Raw genomic sequence first — 17,059 nt, forward strand, 5'->3', positions numbered from 1 at the left:
GGACATACTCAGTGACCATACTAATGAACCCATGTCTCGCTTGCTGTTCCCGTCCCAACCTCCCCACCAACTGTCAAACTAGCAGTTACTTATTTGACCAACTGTCAACAGCCGTTCCAGACTGACACGGGAATAATTTATTCTCTACGTAGATCCCAACAGTCTGCGGAGCCTGCGACGGTGACCACGCTTATCTCAGAGTCCAGAGTGTCTTGAGTCCCAAGGCCAGATACGGCAAATGGGACTGCTGCTCGAACACGACCGGATTTTTGACAAGCTAGAGCGGGCGAAAAAGCAATTTAAGTGGATATCGATCCAGGCAGACTTTTTGTGCTTGGTATGAGAATTATTGGCCGTGATTTATCTGGTTGGACCGAAAGCTGGGTTGAACTGATAGCGGGACACCGAGATTGCTGGGTTTCTCCCCCCTCCCCCCTCCATCAGCATGGGCGAAAAAGTGGGCAAAAGGTCTCCATCATGAGAAACACATTTGTCTCAATTGATCCAATCATGGAACCCTGATATGACGTTTCTTAATTTAGCCACCCATCATGGGCGAAAGTGAGAATGGATGTCTTGGATTCCCACCCTCACCGCGGCCCTACTGCGGGTCAGAGGTTTCGGATGTCTCATGTCGCCTCGTCGAACAATATTGTGGTCGTCGTCATAGTTGGTTCGAGTGGCAGCAACCACTCCAGCTGCGCTCCATTTTTCTCCCCCATCTCGCCCGCTTGGTAGCATTTCTCTTCTGCTGCCATATCTTTGTTGCATTTTGCATCTGTGTTTAATCGACAAGTCACTCGTTTCATTCGTCTTTTTTTCCCCTCTCCCACTTACTCCCGACTGGTCCATACTTCCCACCGTTCGTTCGCTTTCCTGGAGTCAGGGCATGTAGGAGAAAATTGGGTGCCATTCTTATCTTTTGGAGTCGCGCAATTACCGGTGCAGACCACTTTCCTGATGTTCATCACGGAAATGCAGCGCTCGGCGATTCTCATCCTATCGTTGCTGAGCGTCACTGTATTCGGCTGGCCGTACGATGAATCACTCGTTGACTATAATTTGAACGAAAACAAAACAGCAACACATCCCATCGATTACTGGGGAGAATGGTCCGGTCACGACTATCATCCTTCGCCGGATAACTGGCGCTTTCCCGTTTATACGATTTTCTTGGATCGCATTGCCAACGGTGATCCCGCAAACGATGACATTAACGGAACCACATTCGAGCATGTGTTGAACTCGAATCAGATGCGCCATGGAGGTGATCTGGTTGGCTTGATTGATTCGCTGGATTACATCCGCGGCATGGGGTTCAAGGTGTGTAAAGATTCAGGACTTTACCCTGCGCATTCGCTAATCGATTAGGCTATCTACTTTGCTGGAACAGCTTTGATGAACCTTCCGTGGGCCTACGATGGCTATTCCCCCGTCGATACCACCCTTCTCGACATGCACCACGGTACACTCGAGGACTGGCGACGAACCGTGAACGAGATCCATGATCGCGACATGTATGTGATCATGGACAATACGCTGGCAACGTGAGTATATACCCCCCTCGGACCTCGGCTTCCTTAGCTTACACCTCGCAGCTTGAGCAACTTGATCGGTTTCAAAGGCCACCTTAACGACTCGGCTGATTTCGACCCAAAAGAATACGAAGTTGAGTATATCTCAGAGAGGCAGTATGCGGACTTCCATTTTGGGAACGATTACAACGAGACTTGCAACTACCCAAGGTTCTGGAACGAGACCGGATATCCATTGACTGGCGGAGGCGTCGAGGAGTTGAAAGGCTGCTACAACAGTGATTTCGACCAGTATGGAGAATTGGAGGCCTTCGGTAACTTCCCCGACTGGAAGCGACAACTTACGAAGTTCGCCTCGGTGCAGGATCGTCTCAGAGAATGGCACAAGCCTGTTCGCGATATCATTACCCAGCATTCCTGCATTGTGATCGCGAGTCTGGATATCGATGGTTTCCGGTTTGATAAAGCTGTACAGTCCACTTTAGACGCCCTGGGTGATATGACGGCGGTCTACCGTGAATGTGCGAAGAAGTACGGAAAGAAAAACTTCTTCCTTCCCGGAGAAATCACGTCTGGAAATACCTTCGGTAGTCTTTATCTCGGTCGTGGTCGTCAGCCTGACCAGAAGCCCGCTTCAGCGGGCGCTGCTGTCAAGTTGACGAACACCTCGGATGAGTATTTTCTTCGCGAGGATGGGCTTCAGGCACTTGATGCCGCTGCCTTTCACTACACGATCTACCGGTCAATGACACGTTTCCTCGGGATGGACGGTAATTTGGTTGCTGGTTTCGACTTGCCCACCGATTTCATTGAGGCTTGGAACGGAATGTTGGTCACTAACGACATGATCAACGCAATCACGGGCGAGCTGGACCCGAGACACATGTACGGTGTCTCGAACCAGGATAACTTCCGTTGGCCGGCTATCAAGAACGGCACCGATAAGTACCTCCTAGGTTTGTATATTGTCACCCTGGAGCTTCCTGGTATACCTCTAGTCCTTTGGGGTGAAGAGCAAGCCATGTACGTGTTTGACGCCACAGCCTCCAATTATCTGTTTGGTCGACAGCCCATGACCTACCACACGGCTTGGTGGACGCACGGCTGCTTTCACCTGAACACTTCCAAGTTCTACGATTTCCCCAACGAGAAGGGATTGTACGGCTGCCACGATATTACTGTCACTTACGACCAGCGGAACCCGGCCCACCCTCTTCGCAACATCATGAAGCGCATGTTTGAGGTCCGCGAACACTATCCGGCCGCCAATGATGGCTTCTACCTCGAAACCATTTCTCAGCTCACCAAGGATGTCTACCTGCCTGGTTCGTCGACCACGCCGACAGTTACCGGTCTCTGGTCAGTGTTGCGCAGTTACTTCCCAGGCGTCCAGAAGGAGTCGAATGGGGCCAACAATACCATTTGGCTCGTCTACCATAACGATAACAAGACAGTGACGTACGGTGAGAATTGCAGTAACAAGAGTTCTGCACTGCTGGCTCCATTCAAGTCGGGCTCGAAGCTTAAGAATGTTTTCTACCCGTATGATGAGCTCAAACTCGAAGACGGTCCCGGCGGCCAGGACTACGGCTGTTATCGTGGTATGAAGCTGCTTCCTTGGGAGTACCGTGCCTACATTGAGGCCGAGAATTTTATTGAGCCTCGTCCTGCTGTCACCGAGTTTACTCCTGGTCATGACGTGCGTCTGCTCTCAACGGAAGACCAAGCTCAGACAATCGATATTTCCCTCGGATACTCGAAGGAGATGAAGAGTTGCGATGAGATCACAAAAGCAATCTCCCTGAACTCCACAACGCACAAAGGCATTACAGCTTCGCTAGACAAATCTAGTGTTAACTGCACCACAATCAGTGCGAGAACAAGCAAGGAAAACTACGTCGGCGAAATCCCCACGATATGGACATGGTCCGCCAAGTTGAACAACGTCTACCACGGTGTTCACCAGCTAACTGTCAAGAATGTTACCAGCAAATCTGGAAAATACACCGATTCTGTTGACAAGTTCTTGTTCCGTGTTGGATCTCCGACTAATCCCTTGATCTCTCCGTTGATGAACTACTCAACCTCATTGGTGCACAAAACCGACAATGGCAACATCATCGTCCAGCATGAGGCTGCGGGTGCAGATCAGTTCCGCTATTCGACTACATTTGGCCGCAGTTGGTCTAACTGGACTACGTATGAAGGTGGTAACACCACCATCCACGAACTTGACTTTCACGGCACGAAATCTCAAAAATGGAAGGGAACACACGTTCAGGTGCAATACTTCTCCAGACTCACCGGTAGCAGTGCATACGTGCAGGAAGGTGATGTCGATTGGGAGGAAGGTGTACCCCGTCGATTCCCTCATCTGTGGTGGAATGGTCCGTACAACCAATATGGTTATGATTCTGGGCTGGATGCAAAGATGCGTTACGACAAAAAGGAGCAGCGCTGGAAGTACGACTTCGTCACCGAGTGGCCGTCTGTGGGACAGGTCAGTGTCTGGGGAATGGGACCAGGTGGTATTCCTGATACCACAGAGGTCTATGGCGATGTCGATAACTCGTCTGTGGTGCAAAAGCTGCCTCCTTCGTATCTTTCTTCGAACGTGATCAACATCACTGACCTGCCCCCCTTCCCGCACCTTGGGTGGACGATTTCGCTGAACGATGCCACATTCCGGTATGACTTGCTCCCTGTTGGCTCGGGGTGGGCGCAGCTTGTACTCTATATCCTGCTGTGGGTTCTTCCCATTCTCATGGGACTTGCAGGTGTTTACTTGTTCATCCGGACGTTCTATCGCGTCGAACTCAATACGGACGGTAACATGGCTACCAAGGCTGGCGCAATGCCGCTTGTCTTCTGGCGCAGACTCAAAGACAAACTTGGCAGTGACGACGACTCGGTTCACGCAATGTCTGACGTATCAGGGCCGATGGATGTGGCAATCGCTGGCGTTCCTGAAGAAAGACGGACAGTGTTGATCGCTACTATGGAATACAACATTGAGGACTGGAAGATTAAGGTCAAGATCGGTGGTCTTGGTGTGATGGCGCAGCTCATGTCTGCGAACTTGAAGCACCAGAACCTGATCTGGGTGGTACCTTGCGTGGGGGATATTGAGTACCCCACAGACTCGCCCGCTGAACCTTTTACCGTCACTATCTTGGATAAGCCGTACCTCGTTAATGTCCAGTACCACATCGTGGATAACATTACCTACGTGCTTCTCGACGCGCCAGTCTTCCGTCAGCAAACAAAAGCAGAGCCTTACCCACCGCGTATGGATGATCTTGAGAGTTCAATCTACTACTCCGCCTGGAACCAGTGCATTGCTGAGACTATCAAGCGATTCCCGTCGATTAACCTCTACCACATCAACGATTTCCACGGCTGCTTGGCACCGCTCTACCTGCTGCCAAATCAGACGATTCCTGTTTGCTTGTCTCTGCATAACGCTGAGTTCCAGGGTCTCTGGCCGCTACGAACCCAACAAGAGAAGAAGGAAGTCTGTTCAGTCTTCAACCTTCCCGTTGAAGTTGCTACCAAGTACTCTCAGTTTGGAAACGTGCTTAACCTTCTTCACACTGGAGCCAGCTACCTCCGATTCCATCAACGCGGCTTTGGCGCAGTGGGTGTGTCTAACAAATACGGCAAGCGCTCTTGGGCTCGTTACCCAATTTTCTGGAGTCTCGAGAAAATCGGCAGTCTGCCTAACCCGGACCCTTCTGACACTGCTGCCCTTGACGAGAATGCGGACGCTCCGCTCCTATCCACGCAAGAACGAATTGAGCACAAGCTGCAGGCGCAGAAGTGGGCTGGGCTAAACGAGGACCGTGACGCTGACCTGCTCGTGTTCGTGGGCCGATGGTCGAAACAAAAGGGTGTCGATCTGATCGCCGATGTCATGCCGTCAATCTTGTCCGCCAGACCTCATGTCCAATTGATTTGTGTGGGCCCAACTATCGATCTCTATGGTAAGCTGGCGGCGACGAAACTCGAGCGAATCATGGAGATGTTCCCTGGAAGAGTTTTCTCTAAGCCAGAGTTCACGGTCTTGCCTCCTTATGTCTTTTCCGGTGCTGACTTCGCGCTCATCCCGTCGCGTGATGAGCCCTTCGGCTTGGTTGCTGTTGAATTCGGACGAAAGGGTGCCCTTGGAATCGGTTCTCGTATTGGTGGACTTGGCCAAATGCCAGGATGGTGGTACACTGTGGAATCGGATGCGACGCGCCATTTGTTGCATCAATTGAAAAAGGCTATCAAATCTGCGCTCGACTCATCACAGGAAACGCGCGAGGACATGCGTGCCAATTCCGCTAAGCAGCGTTTCCCTGTGCTCGAATGGATCCAGAAACTTGAAGTGCTGCAGCGTACCGCGATCCAAATCCATTACAAGAAGAACCAGGGCACTGTTGTAGGTCCCATGCCCGAATCACAGACTTACTGGGAGACACCGAGTATGCCTGCGAGTGCGCGCAACTCTACTTTGAGCCTTACTGGGCTTGCTGATGGCGGCTCGGACAACTCTCCAGGAAAGGTGATGCTGAACGCACAATCGCGTCTCCAGGAATTGCAGGCGGATGACAACAGGAACAGCGGCCTCGGTCGCAAACTCTCTCTTGGCCGACGAGATGGACCTGGTCAAGGCAAGAAGCTTTTTGGCAAGCCACGCAACAGCAGGATTACTGAGCAAGACGACGACGACCTGACGGACTTCGATGAAGATACCGATGCTAATCAACAGTCGGACTACATCTCTCCCGATGAGGCGATGAGGGCAGTCAATAGCACTCTTGCGGCGCAGGAACTCGGACAGACCCTTGGAAACGGAAGCTCGCTCTCACTGGCCGGCCCTCGACGAGGTTCTCACCTTGTGGTGCCAGGCTCGCCGTCCCAAATCTCGCGGGCTTCTTCTCCACTTCCGACACCGGGCGAGTGGCCTTTGACCCCAGGTCAATTCAGCGAAACCACACCCTTCGCCCATGCTCGCAATGTGTCCGTTTTGTCTTTGCCGTCCGTCGTGGGTGACCACAGCCATGGAAATGAGACTCAGCCTGTCTTTGAACTACAGAAGGTTGACCCTACCTTCACGGACAGCATGGGTCACTTCACTCGGCGCTTTGAGGAGCGTCTCAGGAAGTACGACAAGAACTCCATCAACGACGACTGCATCGAAACCTATTTGATGAAGAGTGAACGCAAGTTCTTCAACATGTACAATGACGCGCAGCTGAAGAAGCACAGCATGGACCGTCCCATGACCTCGCCTAAATCCGAGAATTTCCTCCAGGATACTTCGTATAACCGTGTCTCAGACGCCGGACCGAACTCCAATGAAGACGAGATCGACCGATGGCTCTCCCGTCTGGGGTACAGTCGCCCGATGTTCCTTCAGCGGTTCATGAGACGGCGCATCGGTAACTGGCCTATTTACGCCCTGTTCCTCGGTCTCGGACAGATCATCGCGACCAACTCGGCGCAAATGACCCTGTTGGCCGGTCAAGTCGGTGAAACGGCTACCAAGGTCTACATCATTGCCGCAATTTACTGCATTTCCTCGATCTGTTGGTGGTTCCTTTATTACACCCTGCCATCCGTGATCGTCCTCAGTCTTCCCTGGTTCATTTACTGCATGGCGTTTGTGGTTATGGGTATTTCACCGTTCGGTGCCTCCAGTCTCGGCCGCGCATGGGCTCAAAACGTAGCAGCTGGTGTTTACGCTGCTGCCTCCTCCAGCGGTTCGCTCTTCTTCGCCCTGAACTTCGGTGATCAGGGTGCAGTTCCCGTCAAGGATTGGATGTTCCGCGCCGCCATGATTCAGGGCATTCAGCAACTCTACACCGTTGCCCTCTGGTACTGGAGTCAAAGAGTTACGACGGTCGAGGTTGCTGGTGTCTCCACTCTTGCTCTGAACACCTGGCGCCTGACCGCAGTCGTGATGCCCATCGCCGCCTTGTGTTTCGTGATTGGTGTTATCCTTGCTCTCGGTCTACCGAAGTACTACCGTCAAGCACCGAGCCGTATCCTCGACTTTTACACCTCCCTCCTCCGCCGCCGCATCGTCCTCTGGTTTTTCTTCATGGTGATCATCCAGAACTGGTTCCTTGCCGCCGCAACTGGTCGCAACTGGTCCTTCCTGTGGGCTTCCAAGCATACAAAGACCTGGGAAGTTGTTGTAATGGTGATCGGGTTCTTCGTCGTCCTTTGGATTGCCGTAATGCTTCTGTTCCGGTACCTGGGTAAGGAGCATACCTGGGCCCTTCCCGTCTTCGGGTTGAGTCTCGGTGCTCCCCGTTGGGCCCAAACCTGGTGGGGAACTTCAAATATCGGACACTACCTTCCTTGGGCTGGTAGCCTTACGTCTGGCGCGCTTGTTTCGCGAGCAATCTGGCTCTGGCTGGGTGTCCTCGATGAAATCCAGCAAGTTGGACTGGGTATGATTCTCCTGCAAACGTTGACCCGTGTTCACGTTTGTTTCGTTCTTTTGGCCGCGCAGGCCCTCGGTTCCATCGCAACCATGGCCGCTCGTGGCTTCGCCCCGAACAAGGTGGGACCGGGCGGTGTTTCCCCCGACGTGGGCACCAGTGTTGACAAGGTTGGAAACGCGTGGTTCTGGATCTCGCTATTCTTCCAACTTCTGGCAGCGTAAGTTCTATTCCGTCCACCATTTCATTTTTCGGACATGATGCTAACGTTGAAATAGCTGGGGATTCTTCTTCTTCTACAGAAAAGAACAGCTTAATAGGCCTTGATGTGATCATGACTTGTGCTTTAGTCTTGTTTTGCATATATCCTTTTCATTGCATCTATAGAAGGCCTGCATAGACTCTTTTGGGTCTTTTTTTTGGTTTTGTCTTTGGTCTACTAATGGTGGACTTTGTTCGTGTCTAGCGTTGCGAGTATGAGATAGAGTGAGTGTATATACTCATGAGTACATAGTTCGTTTTCTTGGATATGTATTTTATCGTTTTGAGGTACATACATATACCATTGGAATCTAGTATTAAGCCCCCATACCTTTTTGTTTGTTATCTGTCCCACGAGTAACGAGAATTCCGTGCCCCTCTCCTAAACACCTTGAAAGCAAACCCAGAATGGTGAATAATTAGGGCGACTGTATGAACAAAGTCCCATCCAACTAAGCTACGGCTCTCTTCCTTCGGGCCCAGCAATCAACAAAAACGAACGAACCCCTTATCTCTCAGGAACAGTATAGTACACACAGAAAGATTGGATTTTTGGGGGGGCTGTCCCACCAAGTTCCGCAACCCCCGCCGCGGGGCTGCCCGCTTACCCGGAATGCCCGCCGCCGCATGCAGCCAGCCAGTCAGTCAGTCCTATGCCGCTTCCGGCGCCAACCCAACCTTGCAACCTTGGAACCTTGAACCCACTAACCTCAGCTACAAACAAGTGAAGCTGTTTCCGGTGCTGGGTTGGTGTACTTTTTTGTCTTCCTTTCTTATGTGGCTAGCGAAAGACTGTGCCAGTTCTTTCCGAGTGTCTTGGGTTAAACCATATGAGACCCGAGTAAGTACCTAGAATTGTAGGTAGCCCGGCGTGAGATTTCGATAGTGGTGTGCCTTTTTTTTTTCGTTTCTTACTTGTTTGGCTTAATCCCTGTTGTGGGGCTGGTGAGACGGTGGAAATGGTCTCAGGGAAGATGGGGGGCGTGCATTGGGGGTGAGGTCTGGAATATCGATTGCGCGGACGCTCTGTTGCTATCGCTGCAAAGTACTGTACATTGTCTGCATGTTTTCTTCTATTTTCTATCCACTAGATATGAAGTAGATGTATGTGGAATGCATTGTCTGCTTCCGGGGTCGTGAATAATACTTAAGCTGTAGATGGTTTAGTGAGGGGTCGACCAAAGGATAACAGTGTATGTGCGGTGAACTCGAACTGTGACTTTTATTTTCGGCTTGGATATGGTGAGCAATAAGCTTATAGACTCATCTTGCCCCGCGTCTCGACAGGAACCCAGAGGGCCAGGAGGCCGGCTAGAACGAACATGCCCCCGCTGATATACACGGGGACACTGGTCTGGATGTTGGCGAACATGACGATGATGGGCGCCAGAATGCCGCCGATGCGGTTCGCACCCCCGACCAGTGCGTTCCCCGTGCCGCGGTACTGCGTTTCGAAGATCTCCGGCGTGTAGGAGTAGAGCACGGCGTACAGGAGACTGCTGGTGAAGCTGTAGGCGCAGTTCCAGCCGAGCAGGGCTGTCGAGGAGTGGGCGGAGGTGGAGGCCAGAAGGAAGGCGCCCGTGAGGATGGCACCGAAGGCGAGGGTGCCCTTGCGGCCGAAGCGCGGAATCTCGACCATCAGGCCCCCGACCAGGCTGCCGGGGACGCCGACGGCGCTGATGATCAGGGAGTTGCGGTAGGTAATGTAGGTGGAGCCGTCGCCGAATTGGATGCCGCGGGTCTGTTGCAGGTAAGGGAGGAAGGCGTTGTAGAGGGGGAAGCCAAGGCCGATCAGGGCCCAGATCAGGATCATGAGAGTGGTGGTGCGTGCGCGTTGTGGGGAGGCGAAGAGAGCTTTGAGCGCCGGGGTGCTGAGGACGGCGAGGCGCATGCGGAGATGGTCGATTGGGCGGAGCGTTTGGCGCGCGGGTGCTTGTGCGGAAGGGTGGTGGGTTGGGGTAGTGGTGGTGGTTTCGTTATCAGGCAAGGAGGAGAGTTGGTCGGGCTCGAAGCGGTCTCCATCTTCGTCGGTGAGGTCGTCGATGGAGAGAGTGGTGGTTTTGCCATTGCGTCGGGCGACTTCGTGGATGACGGTCACGGACTCCTCGTAGAGACCTTTGCCCATCAGGTATTTAGGGGATTCGTAGAGGGTGAAGAAGACGCAGCGCGCAATGCACATGAAGAGGGCGATCCCGCCCATGGTGATCAGGAAGTAGCGCCAGCCCATGTTGGCAGACTTGGTGCAGTTGGTGGCCGACGCGCAGGTCATATTGCCGATCAATGGCCAGGCGACGAGGTTGGCCAGTACTTGGGCGAGCGCCCAGTTGATGGAGAGGACTGTCAGTAGATACTGATGCGAGCCGGGCAGGAATTCCAGGAAGATGGCTGAATCGACGGGCAAATTGCCTCCGACCCCAAATGACCATAGGGCTGTGAACACCCCCACCGCGGCAAAGGTGGGCGACCCTGCAGCGATCAGGCCAAAGACGGCAGTGATAGCAATAGTCATGTTGAAGGCCCATCGTCGGCCGAAGACATCGCAGGTGAAGCCCCAGAAGAGCGAGCCAACCAGGAGTCCGATGTTCTGGGCGAGAGACAATAAAGGCGGCTGCGAGACACGGAATTCGTACGATACAGGAACCAGAATCAGGGAGGTGACGATGGGCCAGAGGTTATCGCTGGCCCAACCAAAGCCGATCACGCCGAAAAGCTGCCATTGATACCGACCCATGCCGATATCTTGAATGGCGCGGTTGAGCTGGTCCGCTTTGAAGCGGTAGTCTAAAGCTGCAGCGTCATCGGGAGAGAAAGATTGTTCGGATAGCGGACTCGTGGACTGTAAGGGCTGTGATTCAGAGGTTTTGGCTGAGAGTGTAGTCATGGTAGCCATGATTGGAGATTTATCGAAGCTCGTAGCGTGAGGGTATGAGGAATAAGGAGGAAGAGGAGAGCGGAATTGAAGTATACTTCCGTGGGTCGGCGGTGCGGGGTTAAGTGGTTAAGTCACCTCTCTGGTGGCTGATCGATGGCACTTTTCAGGATTCCGCCAGGCCATCGAGACACATATGCAAAGAATTCAAGATTTGATTCAACAGATTGCTGACAAAAGAGAGCGAGGGAAAAAGGAAGAAGAGGAGTGGAGGGAAGAGAGGGAGGGAGAGAGAGGCAAGAGAAAATGAATCACGACAGGGAAGGAATGACGCGATCGGCACAAAGACTGAGACTGCAGCTCACATGTTCACCAACACCTTGCGTGAGTCTCCGTCATCTTTCTCCCTGTTGCGATTTCATTTTTTTTTTTTTTTGAAAAAAAAAGAAGAAGAAGAAGAAGAAGGGTAAGTCACTATGATGAGCATCATTGATAACTATACACACAAATGACTAACTAATACGTGATGTAACAACTGCCAGGCATCGTTGCGACGGTGACAACGTCCAATTCCAATCCCAATCCCAATCCCACCCTGCATCCACGCTTATTTGCCCGCCAATGCACTGTACGGGGTCAACCCGGGATAAAACGAGGTCGGGATGGTCGGAATCGGAATGGAAGCAGTGAGCCCAAATGCGGTCGCCAAGTCTGCTGCCATCGTTGCTGCCGAATAGCCCGACGGAGCCGCGGTGACGGTGCTGGTGGTGGTGTAGGAAGTGTGCGACGAGCTGTCCTTCAGACAGTAGCCCGATCCGTAAGCAGATCGGCACAGGAACAATTCCTTCGAACCGCTTTCGGTCCAGATGGCGATATCCTCCAGTGTCAGGTCCGTGCAAGGAGCCGTATCACTACACACCACTCGGATCGGTGGTCGCGTCGCGCCGTTCGCCTCAGTGCCCTTCCAGTTCTTGACCGTGATGTTGTTCAATTGCACCCCGTCGCCAGACACTGCAGTCATGCTGCTCCAGTAGCCGTCAATATCGAGCGAGTAAGCATTACCATGCCCTACACACAACTATCAGTTGACAACCATAAGAGAGAAAGGTGAGCCACTAGCCGGGCAGCACAGGCAGCACTTACCGATAAAATTCTCCAGCAGAACGTTGGACACCGTTCCACTCCCGCCATTGCTCTTGATCATGTACATCTGGTTGGACGACCACGTATAGATGTTGCGATAAACAATATCGGTGACGTCGGTGTCAGCTCCCAGCGAGCCCATGGCGCATCCACCGCTCCAGTTGCAGTAGATACTCTCTACCAAGATGTTGTTTGCAGGGCTCTACAGCCAGTCAGCCAGGGCTCAAAATGTTGGTCCGTGCTTGCGGAGAAAAGAGAGCTTTTACCTTGACTGTGACACATTCATCCTTGTTTGTTACCTCGACCTAAATGAGCGTATCTCATGAGCGACAGGGGAAATAATCTTCAGAGGCAGGCTGCGACTTACATCGTGGACCCAGATGTTGCTGCCCCAGACGTCAATCCCGTCCAAACCACCTTCATTGCCACCACGAATCGCCATGTTGTATACCTCGCCGTCAGAGCAGGTGTCCATGGTGAAATGGAAAGCAGGCGCATCCACCAAGATGAGATCATGCACGGAAAAATGGGTAACATCGGTCAATCGCAGAATTCGTGCTCCATAGGTACTCTGCGCATGATATACATAGCCGAATCCCTGCACAGCACCTTTGGAGGTACTACTGAACAGCTCAAAGTCCGTGGTATCAGTGACCGCAATCATGTTCCCACTGGCGGTGCCGGCGCGATAAATGATACCGTCCAGCTGAATTGCGGTCGCGCTGCCCCCCGTGAGAGTGACCCAGGTCTTCAAGGCATAGTCTCCAGATGGGATGTAAACAAGACCTCCGCTTTTGCATGCAGCCCAGGCCGAAGCAATGGCAGTCCCAACATCAGTCGAGTTGTCGGCCACGGCGCCGTAATTGAGCACGTTGCATGTTTTCTTCGCACGCTTGGTCGAAGCGGTAGTCAATGGGCCAACACTTCCAGAAAGCTGACCGCAGACCAGCGCCGGGATTGCACTCAAAGCAAGAAGGAAAAGACCACGCATTGCGTAATTGGGTCAATGGGAGCAGCCCTGCTATTCTTGTTTCTCGGGATACTTCTTCAACAGCTACCGCGACGAACGCAGCTTTTATATTCTAGCAAGAGCCTTCATTTTAGGTCAGGAACCACTCCCACCGGAGAATCTACAACGCGTGCTTCTCCTTAATTCTCCTTCAACCCTGGGAAGTAGGCAAACTGAGATTCTCCGTCCTGTCAGGTCTTGATTGTGGCTTCCTGCTCCGTGACATTGAGTGTCAGAACCCCTTTCCGACGATGATCTCTGCTGTTTTCGCTAGCAAGACCAGTGAAGGTACCGAAGTCAAGCTTCTTCGTCAAGGCTTCAACGCCTAGTCCATCCTTATTCATGGAGAATTATGATTGATTCTACCGCCACGCAAGCCAGTGTCAGCACTACTTGAGCATTCGTCTCGGGGCTTGGGACGCTGATCATCCCCCGGATCAATAGATCAATAGAGCTCGAGTCGAAGGAGTTAGTTCCAGGGGCGGCTAGAGGGTTCATCTCCGCAATTGATGGACATGAAGCCATCGCCTGACGACTTTGCGGGGTACGTGCAGCGGGGTGATGCGTGCAGTAAGCAAAAACCACAAAGCTTCTGCCCTGAGACTCCGGATTGATTTGATGCGAGCATGAAACACGAGATCATGGAGAAAGCAGCTGTCGGGTGAGTGACCCCCGACTATACAGGTCGCGCAAGATACGTCCATTCGTGTCGCACCCTGCGCTCAGGCCCTACCAAGACGGCCCAGCAGCATCTTGCCAACGCTAAGAACTCTTAAAGCTTGAGCAAAGGTCAGGCTTGGATGTCTTTGTCTCACATCGCAATAGCCGAGCCATACGTTATGTCATCCTCATGGTCACCCCCCGAAGGCACTTGACTCGTTAGGCTTGTAGTAAGGTACAGTCCAATTTTTGATACTATAGAGTTCACATAATCGAAAGACAGTGTGCATAGGCCGAGCTGGACCAATCACGGTTATCTCTTGGCTAGTTCCGATCTTAGCATCCCGTGTTCCAAGCCATGAAACGCTCTCTCAACGTCCTGAGGAATATCGACGTGATCGATGAACCCTTTACCCCGAGGCCCATAGCCGTGCTCATCATCTCTCAACCGCGGTATTTCACCCATCAATAGTCCTAGAAAGCGAGGAATCGTCCACAAGCTCTCTGCAGGGATTCCCTCTACATCGTACGCCAACTCATTGTTCTCCTGCAAGCTGACCCGGGGCACTATGATTGGCCAGCTTAATAGATCCGGGGTGGACGGCTTAAAGGCCTTGACGAATGAGGCAATCGTCCTTCGGGCCATGGTGGGATCCTGAACGATAATTACGGAATTAGGTGCCGGGATGGCGTTCCTTTCCAGCAGGCGCCTCGTGTCTATCGCGTTCTGTCCGCAATTCGTGGACTGGTCCTCAACCAGAAGGTTGCCCCCAGCCTTCCGGAAGCCCGAGGCCACAGCCTCGAAACATTTGGTGAAGATGGTGTGAAGCACGCGGGCTTCCGGCTGGCCTTGAATTTCTGGTGCAAGGTGCGCGTACTTGGGGTTGTTCGACACGGCCTCATAGAGGTAAGGGGTTGAGTGGCCAATCCCGCCGCAGAAGACCAGGGTCTTGGTGGCGTGCGGGTTTGCAGCGAGGAATGTGAACACCGCTTCGGCCTGGTAAAGGATGGCGGACACGCAGATCACAATGCAGTCGACTGCATGGGGGGGCGGCTGTGCTGCGGGGAATTGCTCGTGGGCGAGGAAAGTGGAAATCAGGTTGATGTCTTGAGGGTCGATGGTTGACATTTTATGCACGAGTGCCAGTGAATTGAATAGAATGTTTAGGGATAGCTCAATGACTGCTTAGAATTGATCGTGTTTCTCGATCAAAGTTCTGCCGTGGAATAAATGGGACGGGATGGGGAAATGGAGACGGGAAACTGGACTGAGAGCCTTGGAGCCTGAGGAAGTGGATGAACGGATGGCAGATGGAGCCGATTTGGTGCCTTACACTTCAGGCTTCTAGGTCGGGATCAGCTGAGCAGTGCTTAGTAGAGTGAGCAGTTACTAAATGTTCACCCTCTTCGGCTTGGTGGAACTACTACTTGTGCTCAACTGACAAACCCACCGATTGATCAAGATGAAAAGACTGCTCAAACTAGTCAGAGCCCATCCACATTCAACCGCATCCGCTCTACGCGCCTCTGCAGCTCCTCCAGCGTCAGGGATCGCTTCCGTCGACAACTCACAGGGTGCCTCGGCTGCTGCTGCAGAGCTATCAAATGTTCTTGGTACCTCGCTCAAGGACATTGACCTCGATGGTGGCTACCCAAACCTGACCGGATCGTGCTCACCGCTAATACCTTCCCAAGGAAACCTCAATGCCCAGGCACGGGCTCTGGTCGCGCGCTTAGATGATGAAGCATCTAAGTATGAGAACTCACAGCTCACCCCTGAGCAATGCGACGTAAAGTGGACTTGGTGTGACCAGATCTGTCTTTTCCTTTGAGACAAAAGTGCGTCCACTAATGGAATTCAAGCTCTCGGGAACAAGCTCGCTTTATATCGCTCGCATGGGATTGCGCGAGCGAGTCTTACAACCCCGTGCCTGCCAGCCTCCCACGCACTCTCCAAGATTGTGTACTCAAGCATGACCATGTGGTCATGCCTTCTATCAATGGGACTGTCAAGGCTGCCACTTTTACAACGGTCGAGTCGAAGGATACGTCAAACAAAGATGGTCTCCCGCCTGTGTTGGTCATCGCGATCAGAGGTACTGCTAGTACCGTAGATCACATAGTCAACATCAATAGCAGACCACAAGATGCAGGTAAATTTATTGTAAGTCAACGAATTGTATCCGCACTGCAGATGACCATCATCTTGACATTTGCATGTTCTAGGATATCACGCAGTTCCTATCCGGGAAAGAGTCAGCGCAGAAGAAGCTGGAAGCCCATTCAGGATTCTTACACAGCGCTATTGCCCTGAGATCTATTGTCTCCGAAAGAATAGAGGCCTATAGTCGTCTTCACGCTGAACATGGCGGCCACGTTCTGTTCACCGGCCATTCTGCGGGGGGCGCCGTGGCCTCGCTGTTATTCCTCCATTACATCTCACAAGCAAACCCCCAGCTCGCGACGCACTTTTCATGCATTACATTTGGCGCTCCACCGGTAGTAACGTTGCCGTTGATGGACAGCATCAACCACCAGAGACTGCCTACTCATCTATGCATGAACCTCATCAACGAGTTCGACCTTGTCACTAGGGCAGATAAGAGCTATATTCTCTCTTTGCTTGACTTAATACGAGCAAGCGACGATCAGACATCCGTCGCTTCCAATACGGAAGATTCTCGCAAGCAAGGCTCTGGTTCGATATCCGGGTCCTCCGAAGACTTCTGGCCGTTGCCTCGTTCTCTTTATTGCCATGTTGGGCCTCGGATCATTCTGTTCATGCGACTGGAGAGCTCTCATGAACAGTTCCTTCAGTTACATGCAGCTCAAGTATCACGCGAGGAGTTTGATAGATTACTATTCTGTCGTCTTTCCGTACATATGAGGAAATACTATGCGCAAACAGTAGGACAACTTACGGTTGGTCGGGCTAATTGAGAAACTGGATGGCTTCATGAGTGAATATTAGATGCCTTCAACTACGAGACCTTGAATAAGACAATTATGCATATACCATTCGAGCCTTTCAAACGGGGAACACCGGGATAAGGACCAAACCAAGCTCGCCAAACTGATTTTGACTGACGTCAGACAACCTCTGTTTATGTCGGATCTGGCGAGCTTGGGTTACAAACGAATAATCCGA

At 52.3% G+C, this 17,059-nt stretch overlaps 5 protein-coding genes across 5 annotated transcripts; 2 read left to right on the forward strand and 3 right to left on the reverse strand.

Moving 5' to 3' along the window:
* Window positions 1–721: 721 nt before the first annotated feature.
* ags3 (alpha-1,3-glucan synthase Ags3) lies at window positions 722–8,506 on the forward strand. Its single transcript, XM_025698388.1, has 4 exons — window positions 722–1,323; window positions 1,372–1,547; window positions 1,599–8,189; window positions 8,248–8,506. Exons 1-4 carry the CDS (start codon window positions 961–963, stop codon window positions 8,294–8,296), a joined length of 7,179 nt encoding a protein of 2,392 aa, XP_025551082.1. The 5' UTR covers window positions 722–960; the 3' UTR covers window positions 8,297–8,506.
* Window positions 8,507–9,284: 778 nt separating this feature from the next.
* On the reverse strand, window positions 9,285–11,263 carry BO97DRAFT_88987 (putative sugar transporter). The gene has a single exon (XM_025701121.1). It carries the CDS (start codon window positions 11,118–11,120, stop codon window positions 9,486–9,488), a length of 1,635 nt encoding a protein of 544 aa, XP_025551083.1. The 5' UTR covers window positions 11,121–11,263; the 3' UTR covers window positions 9,285–9,485.
* Window positions 11,264–11,706: 443 nt separating this feature from the next.
* Window positions 11,707–13,233, reverse strand: BO97DRAFT_346302 (rhamnogalacturonase A; the record flags this gene model as incomplete). The annotated part of the gene is made up of 4 exons (XM_025691801.1): window positions 11,707–12,167; window positions 12,243–12,444; window positions 12,509–12,547; window positions 12,610–13,233. 4 exons carry the CDS (start codon window positions 13,231–13,233, stop codon window positions 11,707–11,709), a joined length of 1,326 nt encoding a protein of 441 aa, XP_025551084.1.
* A 962-nt stretch (window positions 13,234–14,195) lies between these two features.
* On the reverse strand, window positions 14,196–15,145 carry BO97DRAFT_405947 (YdcF family protein). Its single transcript, XM_025695308.1, has one exon. It carries the CDS (start codon window positions 15,038–15,040, stop codon window positions 14,225–14,227), a length of 816 nt encoding a protein of 271 aa, XP_025551085.1. The 5' UTR covers window positions 15,041–15,145; the 3' UTR covers window positions 14,196–14,224.
* Window positions 15,146–15,333: 188 nt separating this feature from the next.
* Window positions 15,334–16,901, forward strand: BO97DRAFT_369896 (alpha/beta-hydrolase). Its single transcript, XM_025692752.1, has 4 exons — window positions 15,334–15,555; window positions 15,607–15,715; window positions 15,775–16,075; window positions 16,138–16,901. Exons 1-4 carry the CDS (start codon window positions 15,375–15,377, stop codon window positions 16,849–16,851), a joined length of 1,305 nt encoding a protein of 434 aa, XP_025551086.1. The 5' UTR covers window positions 15,334–15,374; the 3' UTR covers window positions 16,852–16,901.
* The last annotated feature ends 158 nt before the right edge of the window (window positions 16,902–17,059 follow it).

The sequence above is a fragment of the Aspergillus homomorphus genome (genome assembly GCF_003184865.1).
Source record: "Aspergillus homomorphus CBS 101889 unplaced genomic scaffold BO97scaffold_20, whole genome shotgun sequence".
Taxonomy (NCBI): Eukaryota; Fungi; Ascomycota; class Eurotiomycetes; order Eurotiales; family Aspergillaceae; genus Aspergillus; species Aspergillus homomorphus.